The following is a 15,751-nucleotide window of genomic DNA, read 5'->3' as shown; positions in this document are numbered from 1 at the left end:
GAAGATAGACGAGGGTAGCCGAACCTTTGGGTTTCTTCCCCCAACTGTGGTCATGCGCGAGACTTGAGTAATTATGTTCAAGACTGAAGACTCAACAGAGATGGCAAAAGTACACACATCCTTGACTCAAGTAGAGGTAGATACTCATGTTTAAAAAGACTGGTGAAAGTTGAAGTACCGACTACACTTTTTCACTCAAGTTAAAGTAAAGAAGTGTGGGCTCTGACATGGAAAAAGTATCCATTACCACACCTGTTATAGTGTTACACAGGTAACTGGACCTCACAACATGTTAATAAATTGATACAAAAATACATTCTAGACGCATTTGCCAGGAATCCTTTTAGACACCAAAAATTTAGAGCATCTCCCTCCCTCATATGTAGGCTTTATGAGTAGCCTATCAGGAATGTCGACATCGCTAACTCCCTCTGTTTCATCCATGATGTCCTTTTTTCTACACTTTTTTTTCCAGACACACAGTGAAAGAGGAGAAGAGAACAGAGAAGCCTAAAACAGTATTAAAACAGAGTAGGCTACAGTAGCCTATATTAGCGTCCTAGCCTGGCTGCCAGCCCAACTTCTCCCCGCCCACAAACACATTTGGTCGGGAAGTTGGGTCTGGGATCGCTAGTTTTGGGAAAAAGTATATCCGAACAGGAGCTCTTCGTACCAATCAAATGGTCAGGCCGGGCTTTATACGATGATGGACAGATGATCAACAGTAACATAATCTACCATGTCACCAAAAGAGCGCTTGGGTTGAATTCGTTTTCAACAAACAACATAGCCTACCTCGTTGCTCTGATTGGTTGTCGGTGTATCCAATTGAGCGAAGAAGAATTTCGGTGTTCGGTTGAAACACGCCCCATACTCACAGCCTAACGGAGCGGTATCAGACTCATATTCTGACTAGAATTATGAGTATGACAACGTCAGGCTTGTTGTCCCCCACAGGAGAGATAACATTTCCCCTAAAACGTTCTTATGTGGGCTACATGTGGAAACTTTTTTTTGTGCTAAAATTGTGTTTAAAATGCTGTGTTGCTTTTGTTGATAAAACGAAGGAAAATCGATAATCAACTTATTTCTTAATAAGCAACACGTGAATCTGGAAATGTTTTCAAAGTAGGATTGCGATCAACTAGTCTTCATTTCATTCCGGAAGAATTTACACGGACCCCACAGACGTAACTTCCTCTTCAAGTCTGAAACGTGTGGTGGACTAGTCAAGGTAACTTTTGTATTATAATGTATTGTATTTCGAGCTCAGTGTTATAATATAAATAATATAAGGTACTCGACTCATTACATGCACAGAGTTAAAGCCAATGTCTTCAGGTAGCTAGAAGTAGGATGTCGAGATATGATAAACTGGTGGTGGCTAACGAAGTTGCTACGATAATCTGGGTTTGCAAGAGATGGTATATGAACCGTGTGTTGCTAATGTTAAATAAAGGTTGATGATTTGCAGTGTAATTGTGGCATGGACATTATGTCCACCGCTGGCATGGCATCATTTTCTCACTGTAGCGGGCTAGCCCAGCTCAGGGGCGCTAACCAGTTAACCTAAACATCCTGTTGTCTTGCTCATGTTAGGTTTACGTCGCTGTGCGCTAATCCAACCTGCTCATCAATGCCGAAAAAGAAGACCGGTGCCCGCAAGAAGGCGGAAAACCGTAAGGAACGGGAAAAACAGAGTCGAGCCAACCGTGACCATGTCGACGTGGCGAAGCACCCCTGCAACTCCGCTATGGTACGCAGATAATGAAGCTGGATAGTTACCAGTAACACGAGTGGTGAGCTGATTCAAGCTCCCCACTGGGTTGATTCAAGTTGTGTAACTAAGGAACTAAGAGGAGATTAAAATGCTGCAGAGATAACCATGGATGGTTGCTAAGTGACTGGGAGTCAGATGGTTGAGCAGTCAGGGCATCGGGCTAGTAATCAGAAGGTTGCCAGTTTGATTCCCGGCCGTGAAAAATGACTTTGTGTCCTTGGGCAAGGCACTTCACCCTACTTGCCTTGGGGGCAATGTCCCTGTACTTACTGTAAGTCGATCTGGATAAGAGCGTCTGCTAAATGACTAAATGTAAGTGATAATAGGGTGCCCTGGTTAGTATAGGTCTATAAGGTTAGTATAGGTCACTGTGTCTTAGTGTATAATGTGTATTAATGTTTATTTAATACTTTTTTGTATATTAGGATGTTTATTACTATTATACATTTATTTTATTCTATTTTATTTGATCTTATCATAGATGTAATCTATGTTCTTAGTACTTATGTTATGCTAGGTTGCTTGCGTTGTCTTGTCCCAAGAATTTCAGTGCCCAGTCTGACCTTGTGTTGTTCTGTGCACCTGACAATAAAACCTGAAACCCTGATACATGATGTGTTTTGTGTTTCAGGAATGTGACAAGTGTGAAAGGTGAGCATTTGAACACATCCAGCCAAGTTAGCATCAGCCTCATCATTTACTGCAAACCCAGCTGTGTGTGTTAGTTATTACTTATCATCTTGTTGCCCTAAAATGGAGATGACTCCTTCTTTTTCCCCCATCTCACCATGGCGACCGGGCAGACGGCAGAAGAACCGAGCGTTCTGCTACTTCTGTGCGTCTGTGCAGAAGCTCCCCATGTGTGCCCAGTGTGGTACGTGTTCTACTAACCAGCCTGCTCCCGGTTCTCCTCCAGGGTTCTTACCACAGGGTTCTTACCACAGGGTTCTCCTCCAGGGTCTGTGACAGTTTCAGAAATGTACAAACACAGTCAAACAGGGTTTTCATTGAAAGGCACATCCCAGGCAATTAAAAAAGACTCTGTAGTGAGAACATCGGCAGTTCACCCCCAAAGGCCAAACTGTTAACATGACTCATGTTAGGCCCTAACACTAACCCTTTGTTTCTACTTCAGGTAAAACCAAGTGCATGAAGTCATCTGACTGTGTGATCAAACACCCGGGGCTCCACAGCACAGGCATGGGCATGGTGGTGAGTGAAGGGGGGGTGGGGCATGGTGGTGAGTGAAGGGGGGGTGGGACATGGTGGTGAGTGAAGGGGGGGTGGGACATGGTGGTGAGTGAAGGGGGGGTGGGACATGGTGGTGAGTGAAGGGGGGGTGGGACATGGTGGTGAGTGAAGGGGGGGTGGGACATGGTGGTGAGTGAAGGGGGGGTGGGACATGGTGGTGAGTGAAGGGGGGGTGGGACATGGTGGTGAGTGAAACGGGGGAGGGGCATGGTGGTGAGGGAAAGGGGGGCGGGGCATGGTGGTGAAACCAAAGTTTTCCCAAACTTGCAATCATCCTTGTCCTTAGTGCTGCCTGCCATCTCTGACTCACGGCGGCACCAATCAGAGCTTTAGAGTTCAGATTGGATATCCCTAAAGAACAGGAGTATGTAACAGTAGTTCTGCATTACATTAATTAATTTGAACGCAAATTAGATTTATTTTTATACTGTGTATTCTCAGTGTAATTTCATGCACCGAACCGTGACGCCCGTACGGTTCGGTACGAATACATGTACCGTTCCACCCCTAATGGTAACCTGGACAAGTGGTTCCCAACCCTTATCCAGGTCTGCAGAAGCCTGCTTATGACCATTCATCAGGTGTGTTGGAGCAGGGACACATCTAAAACATGCAGGACAGGGGTTCCCTGAGGACAGGGTTGGGAACCAATGACCTAGACAAACATCATAAGTCTGGTCCTTTACTAAGTTTGTCACTTACTAAATGTGACATTCCTAAAGTGCTCTGGATTAAAGTGTCTCCTAAATGATTAAAATATAAATGTAAAAGTTGTTACTGTTAAGTAGGGTTTTCCCCTTGCTGTCCTGTGTATGCACCACCAGGGGGCAGTGTGTGATTTCTGCGAGGCCTGGGTGTGTCACGGCAGGAAGTGTCTGAGCAGTCACGCCTGTGTCTGTCCGCTGTCAGACGCTGACTGCATCGAGTGTGAACGCTGTGTCTGGGACCACGGTAACACACACACACACACACACACAGATGTCTATTGATTTCTCACACCTGTTTATGCACACACACCCATACACACAGAGCTGCCTGTTGTTTTCACTGAAACACACACAGCTGTTCTCGGTTGTGGTGCTCATTCTCTTGCTCTGACTTCCTCTGGCCGGCAGGAGGCAGGATATTCCGCTGCTGTTTCTGTCACAACTTCCTGTGTGAGGACGACCAGTTTGAGCACCAGGCCAGCTGTCAGGTCCTGCAGGCGGAGACCTACAAATGTGAGTCCCTTCTCCTCCTGTCCACCACACAGCTCCTCCTCCTCCTGTCCACCACACAGCTCCTCCTCCTCCTGTCCACCACACAGCTCCTCCTCCTCCTCCTGTCCACCACACAGCTCCTCCTCCTCCTGTCCACCACACAGCTCCTCCTCCTCCTCCTGTCCACCACACAGCTCCTCCTCCTCCTGTCCACCACACAGCTCCTCCTCCTCCTGTCCACCACACAGCTCCTCTTCCTCCTGTCCACCACACAGCTCCTCCTCCTCCTGTCCACCACACAGCTCCTCCTCCTCCTGTCCACCACACAGCTCCTCCTCCTCCTCCTGTCCACCACACAGCTCCTCCTCCTCCTGTCCACCACACAGCTCCTCCTCCTCCTCCTGTCCACCACACAGCTCCTCCTCCTCCTGTCCACCACACAGCTCCTCCTCCTCCTGTCCACCACACAGCTCCTCTTCCTCCTGTCCACCACACAGCTCCTCCTCCTCCTGTCCACCACACAGCTCCTCCTCCTCCTGTCCACCACACAGCTCCTCCTCCTCCTGTCCACCACACAGCTCCTCCTCCTCCTGTCCACCACACAGCTCCTCCTCCTCCTGTCCACCACACAGCTCCTCCTCCTCCTGTCCACCACACAGCTCCTCCTCCTCCTGTCCACCACACAGCTCCTCCTCCTGTCCACCACACAGCTCCTCCTCCTGTCCACCACACAGCTCCTCCTCCTCCTCCTGTCCACCACACAGCTCCTCCTCCTGTCCACCACACAGCTCCTCCTCCTCCTGTCCACCACACAGCTCCTCCTCCTGTCTACCACACAGCTCCTCCTCCTCCTGTCCACCACACAGCTCCTCCTCCTGTCCACCACACAGCTCCTCCTCCTCCTGTCTACCACACAGCTCCTCCTCCTCCTGTCCACCACACAGCTCCTCCTCCTCCTGTCCACCACACAGCTCCTCCTCCTCCTGTCCACCACACAGCTCCTCCTCCTCCTGTCCACCACACAGCTCCTCCTCCTGTCCACCACACAGCTCCTCCTCCTCCTCCTGTCCACCACACAGCTCCTCCTCCTCCTGTCCACCACACAGCTCCTCCTCCTCCTCCTGTCCACCACACAGCTCCTCCTCCTCCTGTCCACCACACAGCTCCTCCTCCTCCTGTCCACCACACAGCTCCTCCTCCTGTCCACCACACAGCTCCTCCTCCTGTCCACCACACAGCTCCTCCTCCTCCTGTCCACCACACAGCTCCTCCTCCTCCTGTCCACCACACAGCTCCTCCTCCTGTCCACCACACAGCTCCTCCTCCTCCTCCTGTCCACCACACAGCTCCTCCTCAAGGCGCTCCTCTCCTGGATGGTTGCGTGTCTCAGTCCAGGGTTTGGGTTAGGCGTGTCTCAGGTTTGATGGAACACGGGAAAAACATTCAATTTTGTTACAATGTCAAACTAATCTTAACTTGTGAAAGGTAATCAGGCGATGCAGGAATGCTTGTGTGCTTGAGGCAATGATGTAGAACCAAGTATTGATGTTGAGAAGGAGGTTTAAATGTCTCTTTTGTCTCCAGGTGTTTCCTGCAACAGACTTGGTCAGCACTCCTGTCTGCGCTGCAAGGCAAGCCTCTACACCCCTACACGTCCTCATGGCCCTACGCCGTCACCAGGAACTGTTGTAACTTTCTAAGCTTTGATCGCACCTTTGATTTGTCAGATAAGCGAGAAGTCGTGCTGTTCAATGCCCATGCCGCCAATCCTGTCCTACCAGATCCAGGACATTTTCAGAGCAGTCGTTCTGTGTGACTCCCTGCCATCTATCTCTCCCTCCCTCCCCCACATTATCTCCAGTATTCTCTCTTGGGGAGCATTGGCGGTTTCCCATTGATATCGATTTTGAAACGCTTCTTTCTACGGCTGGGCGGTATGGACTAACATTTTAGTATATATTAGGTATTCTTAAAATGTCATGACAATGCAATCCGCACCGCAGCGGCTAATCTACCGCACTCAGACGGATTGGGATTGGGTAACTCCGGTGTCGCATTAGTTGAATTTTCCAAATGTTGCAGTGCTTTGCCACAGAAGAGCGACTTTACAGGCATGCACCAATCGTCACTCCTAACGCCTAAACCTCCGAGTTTTTTTTGTTTTTGAAGTTGAACACTGCCGAACTGCAGAATGAAATGTCTGTTGGAAAGCAAGCATTGAATCATTGATTGCAGAACCGAGTTTACCTTGTCACAGTTGAATACCGACAGTTCAGTGGGTAAAATGGACATACAGCGAACCTCAAAGTCCATTGACACCTCTTTCCTATTTAAATCTCACAATAAAAAAATGTAGCTGTAAAATAGTAGGTTTGCCTGCTTTAGCGTTCAACAGTAGCCTACGTTTATGGGATACCAAGAAGACTCTTAAATATTTGTAGTGAGTTAGCTATAAACAATTATTACATTTAGTCATTTAGCAGACGCTCTTATCCAGAGCGACTTTCAGTAAGTACAGGGACATTGGTTGGCCTACAATAAACATTTCACAATTCTAACCAACCTGGCATTGGACTTGTCAAACGCATTCTAGTAGATTGTTCATATTTGCGCACATGCTTGACTTTCAGGTGGTGAAAAAGATTGCTAGTGTTTCCCCCTTTGGCTAGAACAATTCGGCGACAAGTTACAGAGTAGGCTGTTTGGCAACCCCACTGGCGTTATTTTCAGACATCATTAACGCTTGCTTACACTTGCCAACAAAAGCAGTTTTACTACAATGAATGTTTGCTTCCTCTGGGGGTGCGCTAGCTTGTTTGTTGACTTTCATTGGTTGGCACAATGCGTGCAGTGTCTATACTTAAATGTTGTTTTTTTGTAAAAGACGAATTTGAACTCACCCACTAGGCTGTATCACTTGACTTATATTTTATACCTGTTGTGGATGAGAAGTCAGCTCTCCTCAGAAGGATTATCTTAAGTTCTAACTTTCTGATCAGTCCCAGCTGTTATCTATCTGGACCCCCCCTTATTCACTGCCCAACAACCTTGTTGACTGTCTAGTGCGTATCTCACATCGACACTGCCAAACCACACACCCCAGCCCTCGTCTCTTAACACTGGTTTGAGCCTGTTCCTCAGTGCAACTCTTACTGCATAGGCCTAGCTTCCTCCATCTTAGGGCCATGACCTGTCCTCTGCCACCACCCTGCCCAATAATCTAGAATCCACCACATACGAAACAGAAACAATTTACTTAATACATTTATTAATATACAACGCCATATCGGTATTCACATTCATACCGGTATAACGCCCACCCCTACTTCTTCCTTTCTCTGCCTGTCCCTCCCTTCTCCCCAGGCCTGTTTCTGTGACGACCACGTGAGGAGCAAAGTGTTTAAGCAGGAGAAGGGGAAAAACCTGCCGTGCCCCAAATGTGGCCACGAGACCCAGGAGACCAAAGACCTCAGCATGTCTAGTAAGTAGCAGCACACCTCACCATGCACAAGTCCACTAGCCCAGGCCTAGCTCCAGACTACCCAGGCCTAGCCCTGGACTAGCCAAGGCCCAGCCCCGGACTAGCCATCTCTAACGTCTTTGTCCAGAGCTAGTCCCTGACCTCATGTGTTCTCTGTCTAGCCCGCTCGCTGAAGTTTGGCCGTCAGAGTGGTGCTGACGAGGAGAGCTATGGCTACGGAGCCTCCGGCTACGACAGCTACTGGAAGAGCATCTCCAGTGCAGGGCAGGAGCAGGAGGACGAGGAGGAGGAGGGGGAGGACTACGATGAAGAAGACGAGGAGGAGGAGGAGGAGGATGATGATGAGGAAGAGGAGGAGGAGGTTGTGGATAATCTGGCTGGTCTCAAATTGGAGGGCGCCATGGTAACCGGGGACAGCCACTGAGGATGAAGCTTCTTCACAGCGCCACCTAGTGAGGGGAGGGAGTTGGGCGGAGTGACGTGTTTTTTTCTGCGACACCTTGTCGTACAACAATGTTCTACTTCACTTAATTTTTTTTCTCATCTTCTGTTAAGGTGAACTGGAAAGAGTTGATATTGTCTGCAAAGGTATCCTGCACATAGCTTACTGCATTATGACTGTAAACAGTACCATAAGATAGCCTAGTTTTACTGACAGTTTTTAATTGCTTTATAAATGGTAGCTGTATATTTAGTTTACATGCAAGACTTAAAATAAAGTTCAGTTTAACTGTGGGATTTATTTTGAAATCGAACCAGTATGTAATATTATTTATCCTGCCTATATTGTGCGACAGATCTGACTTTCTGTCAAAAGTATTTTAAGGGCCATCTGTAACGATCAGTGGCGATTTTAGACAATTTTTAGGGGTGCTCAAAAAAAAAATATATATATATATTATTGGTTATTATAATTTGATGCTGGTAGTTCATTAAGAAGAGTTCATTCAATATTTTGCATAATAATACATAAATGTATTAAGTGTTATCCAGTGAAATTAGGGATTTATTAGCAGGAGAGGGTTAAGCACTTTTGCAAGGCACTGTATTCATGTCACATTCTCATTGGGGGCTGAGCCCCCCTAATGGTCTGAGCCTAGAATCGCCCTTGGCACAGATTCAGCTTCCCTGGAAGCACTGGATTGATAAACTGCTGAAAAGCTGCCTCCGGCTCGTATCCAAAACAGTTTTCACTCATGAACCAATGGCGGGTTTATGGTTGATGCTAAACTAGTCCTCTATCGGTATCCCCTGACCACATAACCTGACGCAGACAGCGCGGAGAGGGTGTGACTAGAGTGGCACCGAGAAAGCACGGAAGACTCGCGCCTCAGAAGGAGCTCGAGGCGGGGAGTGGACATGACGGGTTGAAAGTCTACGGGAGACTACCGCAGAGGGAATGCAAATGACTGGATCTGGAATGACTAAAGGATACCGCAAATCTCTGTCAGTTTAGGAAAATGTGATCGTTGCCTATGGCCCTTACTCGTTGAGGGGCAGTTACACTGTGCGGATGTCAAGTTTTTTTACAGCGATCCTTCGTATCTACACCGTAACTAGGCGTTGCATATTTCCAAGGCTACACGTGGTAAGCTAGCTATGTCAAATTTCTTGTTGCCTAAAATCCTATATATATACTGTCTGCCCTAAATATTCAGAGCCCTATTTCTTTTAAGCCCGTTTACTTTTAGATTATAGCACAAGGTGAAACGGCTGGACAAAGTCCAGTCTATTTTCCCCTGCCGAGTCAATCAGTCAGAAGGACTGAAAGAGTAACACTACAATGTTGTCGAATTATGTTGACAGCAAATAATAAAGTAAGGTTCCTTGCATGTCCTAAACAACTTTGTTGGTTTGATTCACAATATATAAATGCAAAGCCCAGTTAAGGGTATGCACTATAGCTATGTGAGATAAACAGTGCTTAAATAAAACTAGGCAAATTACTCACGCTTACCCCAACAACTTTTATTTACATTTTCACTAATGAAAGGATGGAAGCCTTTGCGTTTTCTATATACTATGGCATAAGGAAGTGCTTTGGCTGCTGACAAAGTCGCGGTATTTGTAGCCTATCATATGCGTTTGAAGTACAGAAATTGAACTAGGAGAGCCTGTTTTTGTGTACAAATTACAATTAGAGTTACATGTAACTCCAGTAGTGCTGGCCTCCCTCTGTGTCTGGAGTCAACTCTGTAAGATACTTTCACTTTCACATAGGCTACACTATCGAGATGGAAATGTTACGAATATCCTTTACTGTGTGCCAGTTTGAAATAATGGACATATGAATATTTTTCAATATATACTGCATACAGTATATAGGCTGAAGCTAAAGGGAGTTGTAGCCTATTGTACAGTCGTGCATAAAACCTCCTTTATTCCTAGGAAAGCGCAAGCCGCACCGCTCTTAGTGGCAAGCGCGCGGGCAGACGGAGACCCAATGCTGCGGTATGGAAGTGCTTCTATATGATAAGGTATATAAACAGTTTTTGTTTTGTTATTTTGAGTCGAATCATGTTTCTCCTTTAGACCACCAAGTCCTTGCTTCTTACAAGTATATTCCTAAACACGGATACAACGGAAACTATATTATTGCCTATAATCACGTAGGCTACATGTCATGCCTGTTTGCACAAGCACTTCTTTTGCCGTAATTGTGATTAGGTGATTATGTTAAAAGAAACGTTAAAGTTTCACAGACATAGGCATACCTTTGCTATTACCACGGAATAAAGTTAGGCCTATATGTGTTTTTGCATGTCATGACTGTTTTATCCAGATAAAATCCGTAGCGGATTTAGGTGCTAGGCGATAGATTACATGGGCAGGCCGCAGGCACCCAGGGCGATATCAAAAATAATATTAGTGAAATTTGCGTAATCGCTTTTCTATTGTCCATTTTCACTTCACGTCAATGTCACCGTGTGCGACGGAGTGAGCGCCCTGATTATAGTTTGGGAGTTAGGCAGGCTGCCTTGTGATGTTTAAACTGTTTATAAAAAATCAAGTTAGTGCTGAATGGTGTTTTATATATTAAAAAATTAAAAATAAACCCTGGTTCGCCATACAAGCTAAAACTGCCACTGAGTATATTAACTGGTCAATACAGCTTCTGCGAACGGGAATCAGTTTTTATGAGATAGTCACAACGTTTTTAGTCTCTTTTAATTACTTGGGCCAGCCATACATGTCTCAAAACAGTTGGATGTTGTCAATTCCAAACAAAACAATAAAACATTTAGAGCACTACAATACCTATCTATCTTAAAGTCTGTGTGGTATAATAACTGTCTGTTTCTCCCGAAGTCTATTCACCGCCCTCACAAGACTTCCCGCCACCGGCGCTGAAAACTGGACTTACAAACAAAACATCAGGGAACTTCAGCAGATATTGGAAGAAACAAAAGAGACAATTGAGGTGAGGATCATTCGAATGTCAGAACTACAAATGCAGCAACAGTGTTCTAGACAGTGAAGTGGAAACCAAAACCTTTGCATAAACACACACACACACTCAACTCTCTGCTCAGTGCTCTGATTCTAACCAGACCAAGCTGCCAGCTTGTGGTTTATTCACCTGAGATTGGTCTGGCCTAAGGACTTCACAGATGATTGTGTGAAACAAGTCCCTCCCATTCAAACCAATTTCCCCTCAGTTTGAAAAATGCCGGCTAATCACCAGTTTATCTGATATGGGGCGGTTTTAATACAATGACTGTACACTACGGATATGTGCCATTGAGGCATTTTCATAAACAACCAAGATTACATTTTGTTGCTCTGGTTGTATCTAAAATAAATCTAATTCTGATTGGTTGTATCTAGATATAATTCTGATTGGTTGTATCTAAATATAATTCTGATTGGATGTATCTAGATCTAATACTGATTGGTTGTATCTAGATCTAATACTGATTGGTTGTAGAGGCCGTTTGGTCTGTCTGCTGATAATGCCCCTTGAAATGAAAATGCATGGAGACAGTGTATTGGTGTGGTGATGCCAGGCTGCTCAGATTCAGTGTCAAATGTTTTTCCCTCTTTTCTCCCCCCAGAAGTCTGATGCACTTGTGTACGCTCCTGTCTTAAACAACATACCTGTGAGTTAGTGTCAAACTTCTACCTGTCCCGGGGGAAAAACTGCAACTTAACTAATGTCTTGCCTGTTATGAATACATGAGTACAGATGTGGGCGAGCTGTCAGATTAGGGATTGCAAAATTTATTTTGTATATGATAGCAGAATTGACGTAAACAGGATTTTTTCAATTATAAATTGTGATACATTTAATCAAATTGTTTGGAGTTTTTTGTCAAAATGACTTCTCCCTAAGGAGGTTTCAAATCTCAATGAGCCCTTCCGGTTAAAATAAAGGTTAAATTCATAAATAAAACTAAAATAAGGGTGATGATAGTTAGTATTTACATACGTGTAGTCTTGCTGGTTGTTTCTCAGGAGAGCTGCAATGAGATGTTTCTAAAGTGCTATCTCCTGGATCTGGAGATGATTCTGCAGGAGGAGGAGATGCTGGATGTCACTTGCTCCAAATCACACAACATTAGGAGCTTCATAGAGGATTGTCCACACCCCTCAGTAAGTTGTGATGAGTTCTTGGTTTGATTGACTAGATGAATGAATGGGAGCAGCAGACCTGACTAAACTCAACAGTCTGGTTGGTTGGTGTAGTCTGTCGTCCGTTTGGCTTTTAAGGGACACTAAATAATTTATTTAACAAGTAATGTTATAATGTAATGTTATTAGATTAATTTCTACCACTAGCCAAACATAATTGGTATTTTCTAATTGTCTTTTCAGAAAGTTTCCTCTGAGAACTGCTTACCATGTGAATCAGAAGTAGTCAACACAACCACCTTCATCGAGAGGATGGAAGAATTACTGAAAGCAATGATGTCTGGAAAGTGATTTGTCTTGTATTTATAATGTAAATACATTTCACATTTATAATGTGAAATTATGATTCCTTTATGTCACCTCTTTATATCATGTAAACTACTGATTTATTTACTTGTCGTTATAATTCATTCAAGTGTCTTTGTTGTGTTTTCAAATGAGGCTGAATCTGTTGAAACGGTGAATGAACTTATGCTGAGTTGGAAGGTCGAAAGGGGGGTGTAAACCTTGCCCCTTGTGCCAATGTGCCAAGACCGCCACTGATTGCTAGAAATGTATAACCTTGTGTTCACATTTATTTTTAGTTTCATATCAATTTGTATTTAAAACAATTTGAATATATACACAGCTTTGTGTGTGTGTACTATTTGATATAGTAAATATTGTATTTTTTCATTGCTTTTTTTAGGTTCTTTTCTTGCTAAATATTCAGAAAGATTTGATCATACAACCACTTTAACACTTACTAATTACACATCCACTACAGTCTTTTACTAGACATTGGGATATGACACACTGAATAAAAACACATCTCCAAACCTTTCCATTTTTAAATACAACAGAAAGCTTTACCCACCTACTGTATCTGGTAGCTGCGATGATACTTTACACTGTTGCCTGTGTGACGGTATGTACCAGACGTAGCCACGCTCCATCAAAACAAGGTATTGTTCGCCACTCGCCAGGTTCCAACGCTCGACCTCTGACTTGCCAAGCGCGACCATTACCAACTACGCCAACGAAAAGCTTGCTCTTCGTTGACGCGGGTGGCCTGGTATATATCCAAGAAGTGAGTTTCACGAGGAGTTTCCAGAGGATTTTCCAGAGGATTCATAACGCATCAGCCCCCCTGGTCTTCAATCTACCCAGATGCTCCCACATTACCCGCTCCTAATCTCCCTCTACTGGCTACCCATCACGGCCCGCATCAGATTTGAGACCCTGGTACTGACCTTCCGAGTAGTGAACGGGACTGCACCGGACCACATCATGTCTCTCGTCCAGCCTACCGTCCACCCCCACCTGCCACCTACGGTTTTCTCCTGACAACCGTCTGGTGTTCCCACCTCTCAAGAGCGCCCGCTCCCAACCCGACTGTCTCTCCACCTTCAAGAAAAGGATAAAGACGCACTTGTTCCCGGAGTACAACAATACTTAAGAAAGATTTGTAGGATCAGTTGTAGTTTATTTCCTCCAGGAACACAATGACACTTTTTGAGGGACTTGTTGCTTGCTTGTAGTCACTGTGAATAATATTATTGTTGCTTGCGTACATTTACATTTAGTCATTGAGAAGACGCTCTTATCCAGAGCGACTTGCGGTAAGTACAGGGACATTTTACCCATACTTACTGAAAGTCGACTCCCTAATCGCTCAGCCATCTGAACCCAGATGGCTTGCTTTTGTCCAGGTACACTCTTGCACCTTCCAGGATCGTGTTGTTTTAATTGTAATTTGTTTAACAAATTCAGTTAAACAAGAGAAGTCAGATGGCTGAGCGGTGAGGGAGTCGGGCTAGTAATCAAAAGGTTGCCGGATCGATTCCCTGCGGTGCCAAAAAGACGTTGTGTCCTTGGGCAAGGCACTTCACCCTACTTGCCTCGGGAGGAATGTCCCTGTACTTACTGTAAGTCGCTCTGGATAAGAGTGTCTGCTAAATGTAACAACCTGCTCTTCTGGTTCTACGCATTTGTACTTATAGCAAGGGCATAGGTTTTGGTATGGACACTGGTAGGGTGTATTTTGTAGTTTACAGTGTCAGACTACTAACGGCTCTCTTTCTGCAAGTCAAGTTTCACAAAGTGTTTCTGACTCTGCCACTTCAGCCAATTAAATGACACCATCTTGTCTTGCAGGCTTGAGGGCGCATTGGTAAACTTGGAAATTTATTTTTCACTTTTCTGGGCGACGAACAAAATTGCAGCACAAAGGAGTTCGCTTAAGTATGGTGGGGACAATTTTGTCATCCTAGAGTCCCCCCCGAAACCTACGCCGATGACATATAGCCTATGTTTTGGTTACAGAACAATAGTTAATGTTTTTGGGGCTATCTCGTTGTTTATGATCATTGACCTATGCACCTTTTGTAAAGCTCTTTCTTGGAAGTTGCTTTGGATAAAAGCTTCTGCTAAATGAATCATGGTATCGTAAATTTAAATATGGTTGAGATGCTGACAAAACGCAGTGTGAACGAGAGAACGATGTGCTTTCGTTCATCAACCATGACATATTTAGCGGTGCGCGAGTGTGGTGGAATACGCACAGCATAATGGCTGGTTGTAAAGCCGGGTTTACTCCTCTAACCCTAACCCTTACACCAGGCACGGTGGTTTACCAGGTTTACTCCTCTAACCCTAACCCTTACTCCTCTAACCCTAACCCTTACACCAGGCACGGTGGTTTACCAGGTTTACTCCTCTAACCCTAACCCTTACTCCTCTAACCCTAACCCTTATTCCTCTAACCCTTACACCAGGCATGGTGGTTTACCAGGTTTACTCCTCTAACCCTAACCCTTACTCCTCTAACCCTAACCCTTACACCAGGCATGGTGGTTTACCAGGTTTACTCCTCTAACCCTAACCCTCTAACCCTAACCACATCACCAGGCAGTCTGCTGCATGTTAGGTTTTGTTCATGATATCAACAAACAGCTATGGGCTTAGTGGATACAGGCAGGCGCACCAGAGCCCATATGGAGCGCAATGCATTCCTGCCGTCAACACGTGCGTGTGAGGTCCAGGGGCGGATCTCGAGATTTTCATTCGGGGTGGCAGAAGGATGTTGGTTGGCCTACTCCCTATGGTAAATTATTAGGCTACAACATTGTAGTTTAAATTAAACAGTAACATTAATATTATTTTTTTTTAATGTTCTGTAATGTATAAATAATATTTTTCCATGGGAAGATTGGGGTGGCAGTATTTTTTTTTGGGGTGGCAGCTGCCACCCCTTGCCACCCCTTAGACCCGCCACTGGTGAGGTTGCGGTGTTGTGCAGTGTGTTTGTGAGATGGGGCTGAAGAAGCTGCAGCATCACGTTATTGGACCCTGCTTGTCTCACTGGACCCTGCAGTGCTTGTCTCACTGGACTGGTGATTTACTGGAAAGTTGACCCAACTCAAAATC

General features: G+C 45.2%; 2 protein-coding genes across 4 annotated transcripts; both read left to right on the top strand.

Annotated features, from left to right (window-relative positions):
- The first annotated feature begins 927 nt into the window (after positions 1 to 927).
- noazfp (nucleolar atypical zinc finger) lies at positions 928 to 8,461 on the top strand. Of its 2 annotated transcripts, XM_084686491.1 has the most exons (11): positions 928 to 1,234; positions 1,600 to 1,756; positions 2,412 to 2,431; positions 2,584 to 2,654; positions 2,916 to 2,992; positions 3,856 to 3,982; positions 4,147 to 4,251; positions 5,815 to 5,861; positions 7,594 to 7,711; positions 7,873 to 8,163; positions 8,267 to 8,461. In XM_084686491.1, the coding sequence occupies exons 2-10, from the start codon at positions 1,637 to 1,639 to the stop codon at positions 8,133 to 8,135; spliced, it is 948 nt and encodes a 315-aa protein (XP_084542617.1). In that variant the 5' UTR covers positions 928 to 1,234; positions 1,600 to 1,636; the 3' UTR covers positions 8,136 to 8,163; positions 8,267 to 8,461. The 2 variants fall into 2 exon arrangements, with proteins under 2 accessions (XP_084542617.1, XP_084542616.1); XM_084686490.1 differs by having other exon boundaries at positions 929 to 1,234; positions 7,873 to 8,461.
- Positions 8,462 to 8,578: 117 nt separating this feature from the next.
- On the top strand, positions 8,579 to 13,018 carry il15 (interleukin 15). 2 transcript variants are annotated; one of them, XM_084686493.1, is made up of 6 exons: positions 8,579 to 9,299; positions 10,100 to 10,188; positions 11,021 to 11,132; positions 11,767 to 11,811; positions 12,227 to 12,304; positions 12,527 to 13,018. In XM_084686493.1, exons 1-6 carry the CDS (start codon positions 9,225 to 9,227, stop codon positions 12,632 to 12,634), a joined length of 507 nt encoding a protein of 168 aa, XP_084542619.1. In that variant the 5' UTR covers positions 8,579 to 9,224; the 3' UTR covers positions 12,635 to 13,018. The 2 variants fall into 2 exon arrangements, with proteins under 2 accessions (XP_084542619.1, XP_084542618.1); XM_084686492.1 differs by having other exon boundaries at positions 12,167 to 12,304.
- Positions 13,019 to 15,751: the final 2,733 nt, after the last annotated feature.

This window comes from Hypomesus nipponensis, chromosome 22, assembly GCF_054491055.1.
Source record: "Hypomesus nipponensis isolate SF chromosome 22, ASM5449105v1, whole genome shotgun sequence".
NCBI lineage: Eukaryota > Metazoa > Chordata > Actinopteri > Osmeriformes > Osmeridae > Hypomesus > Hypomesus nipponensis.
Note: the sequence above shows the minus strand (reverse complement) of the source record. Positions and strands in the feature narration are given on the sequence as shown.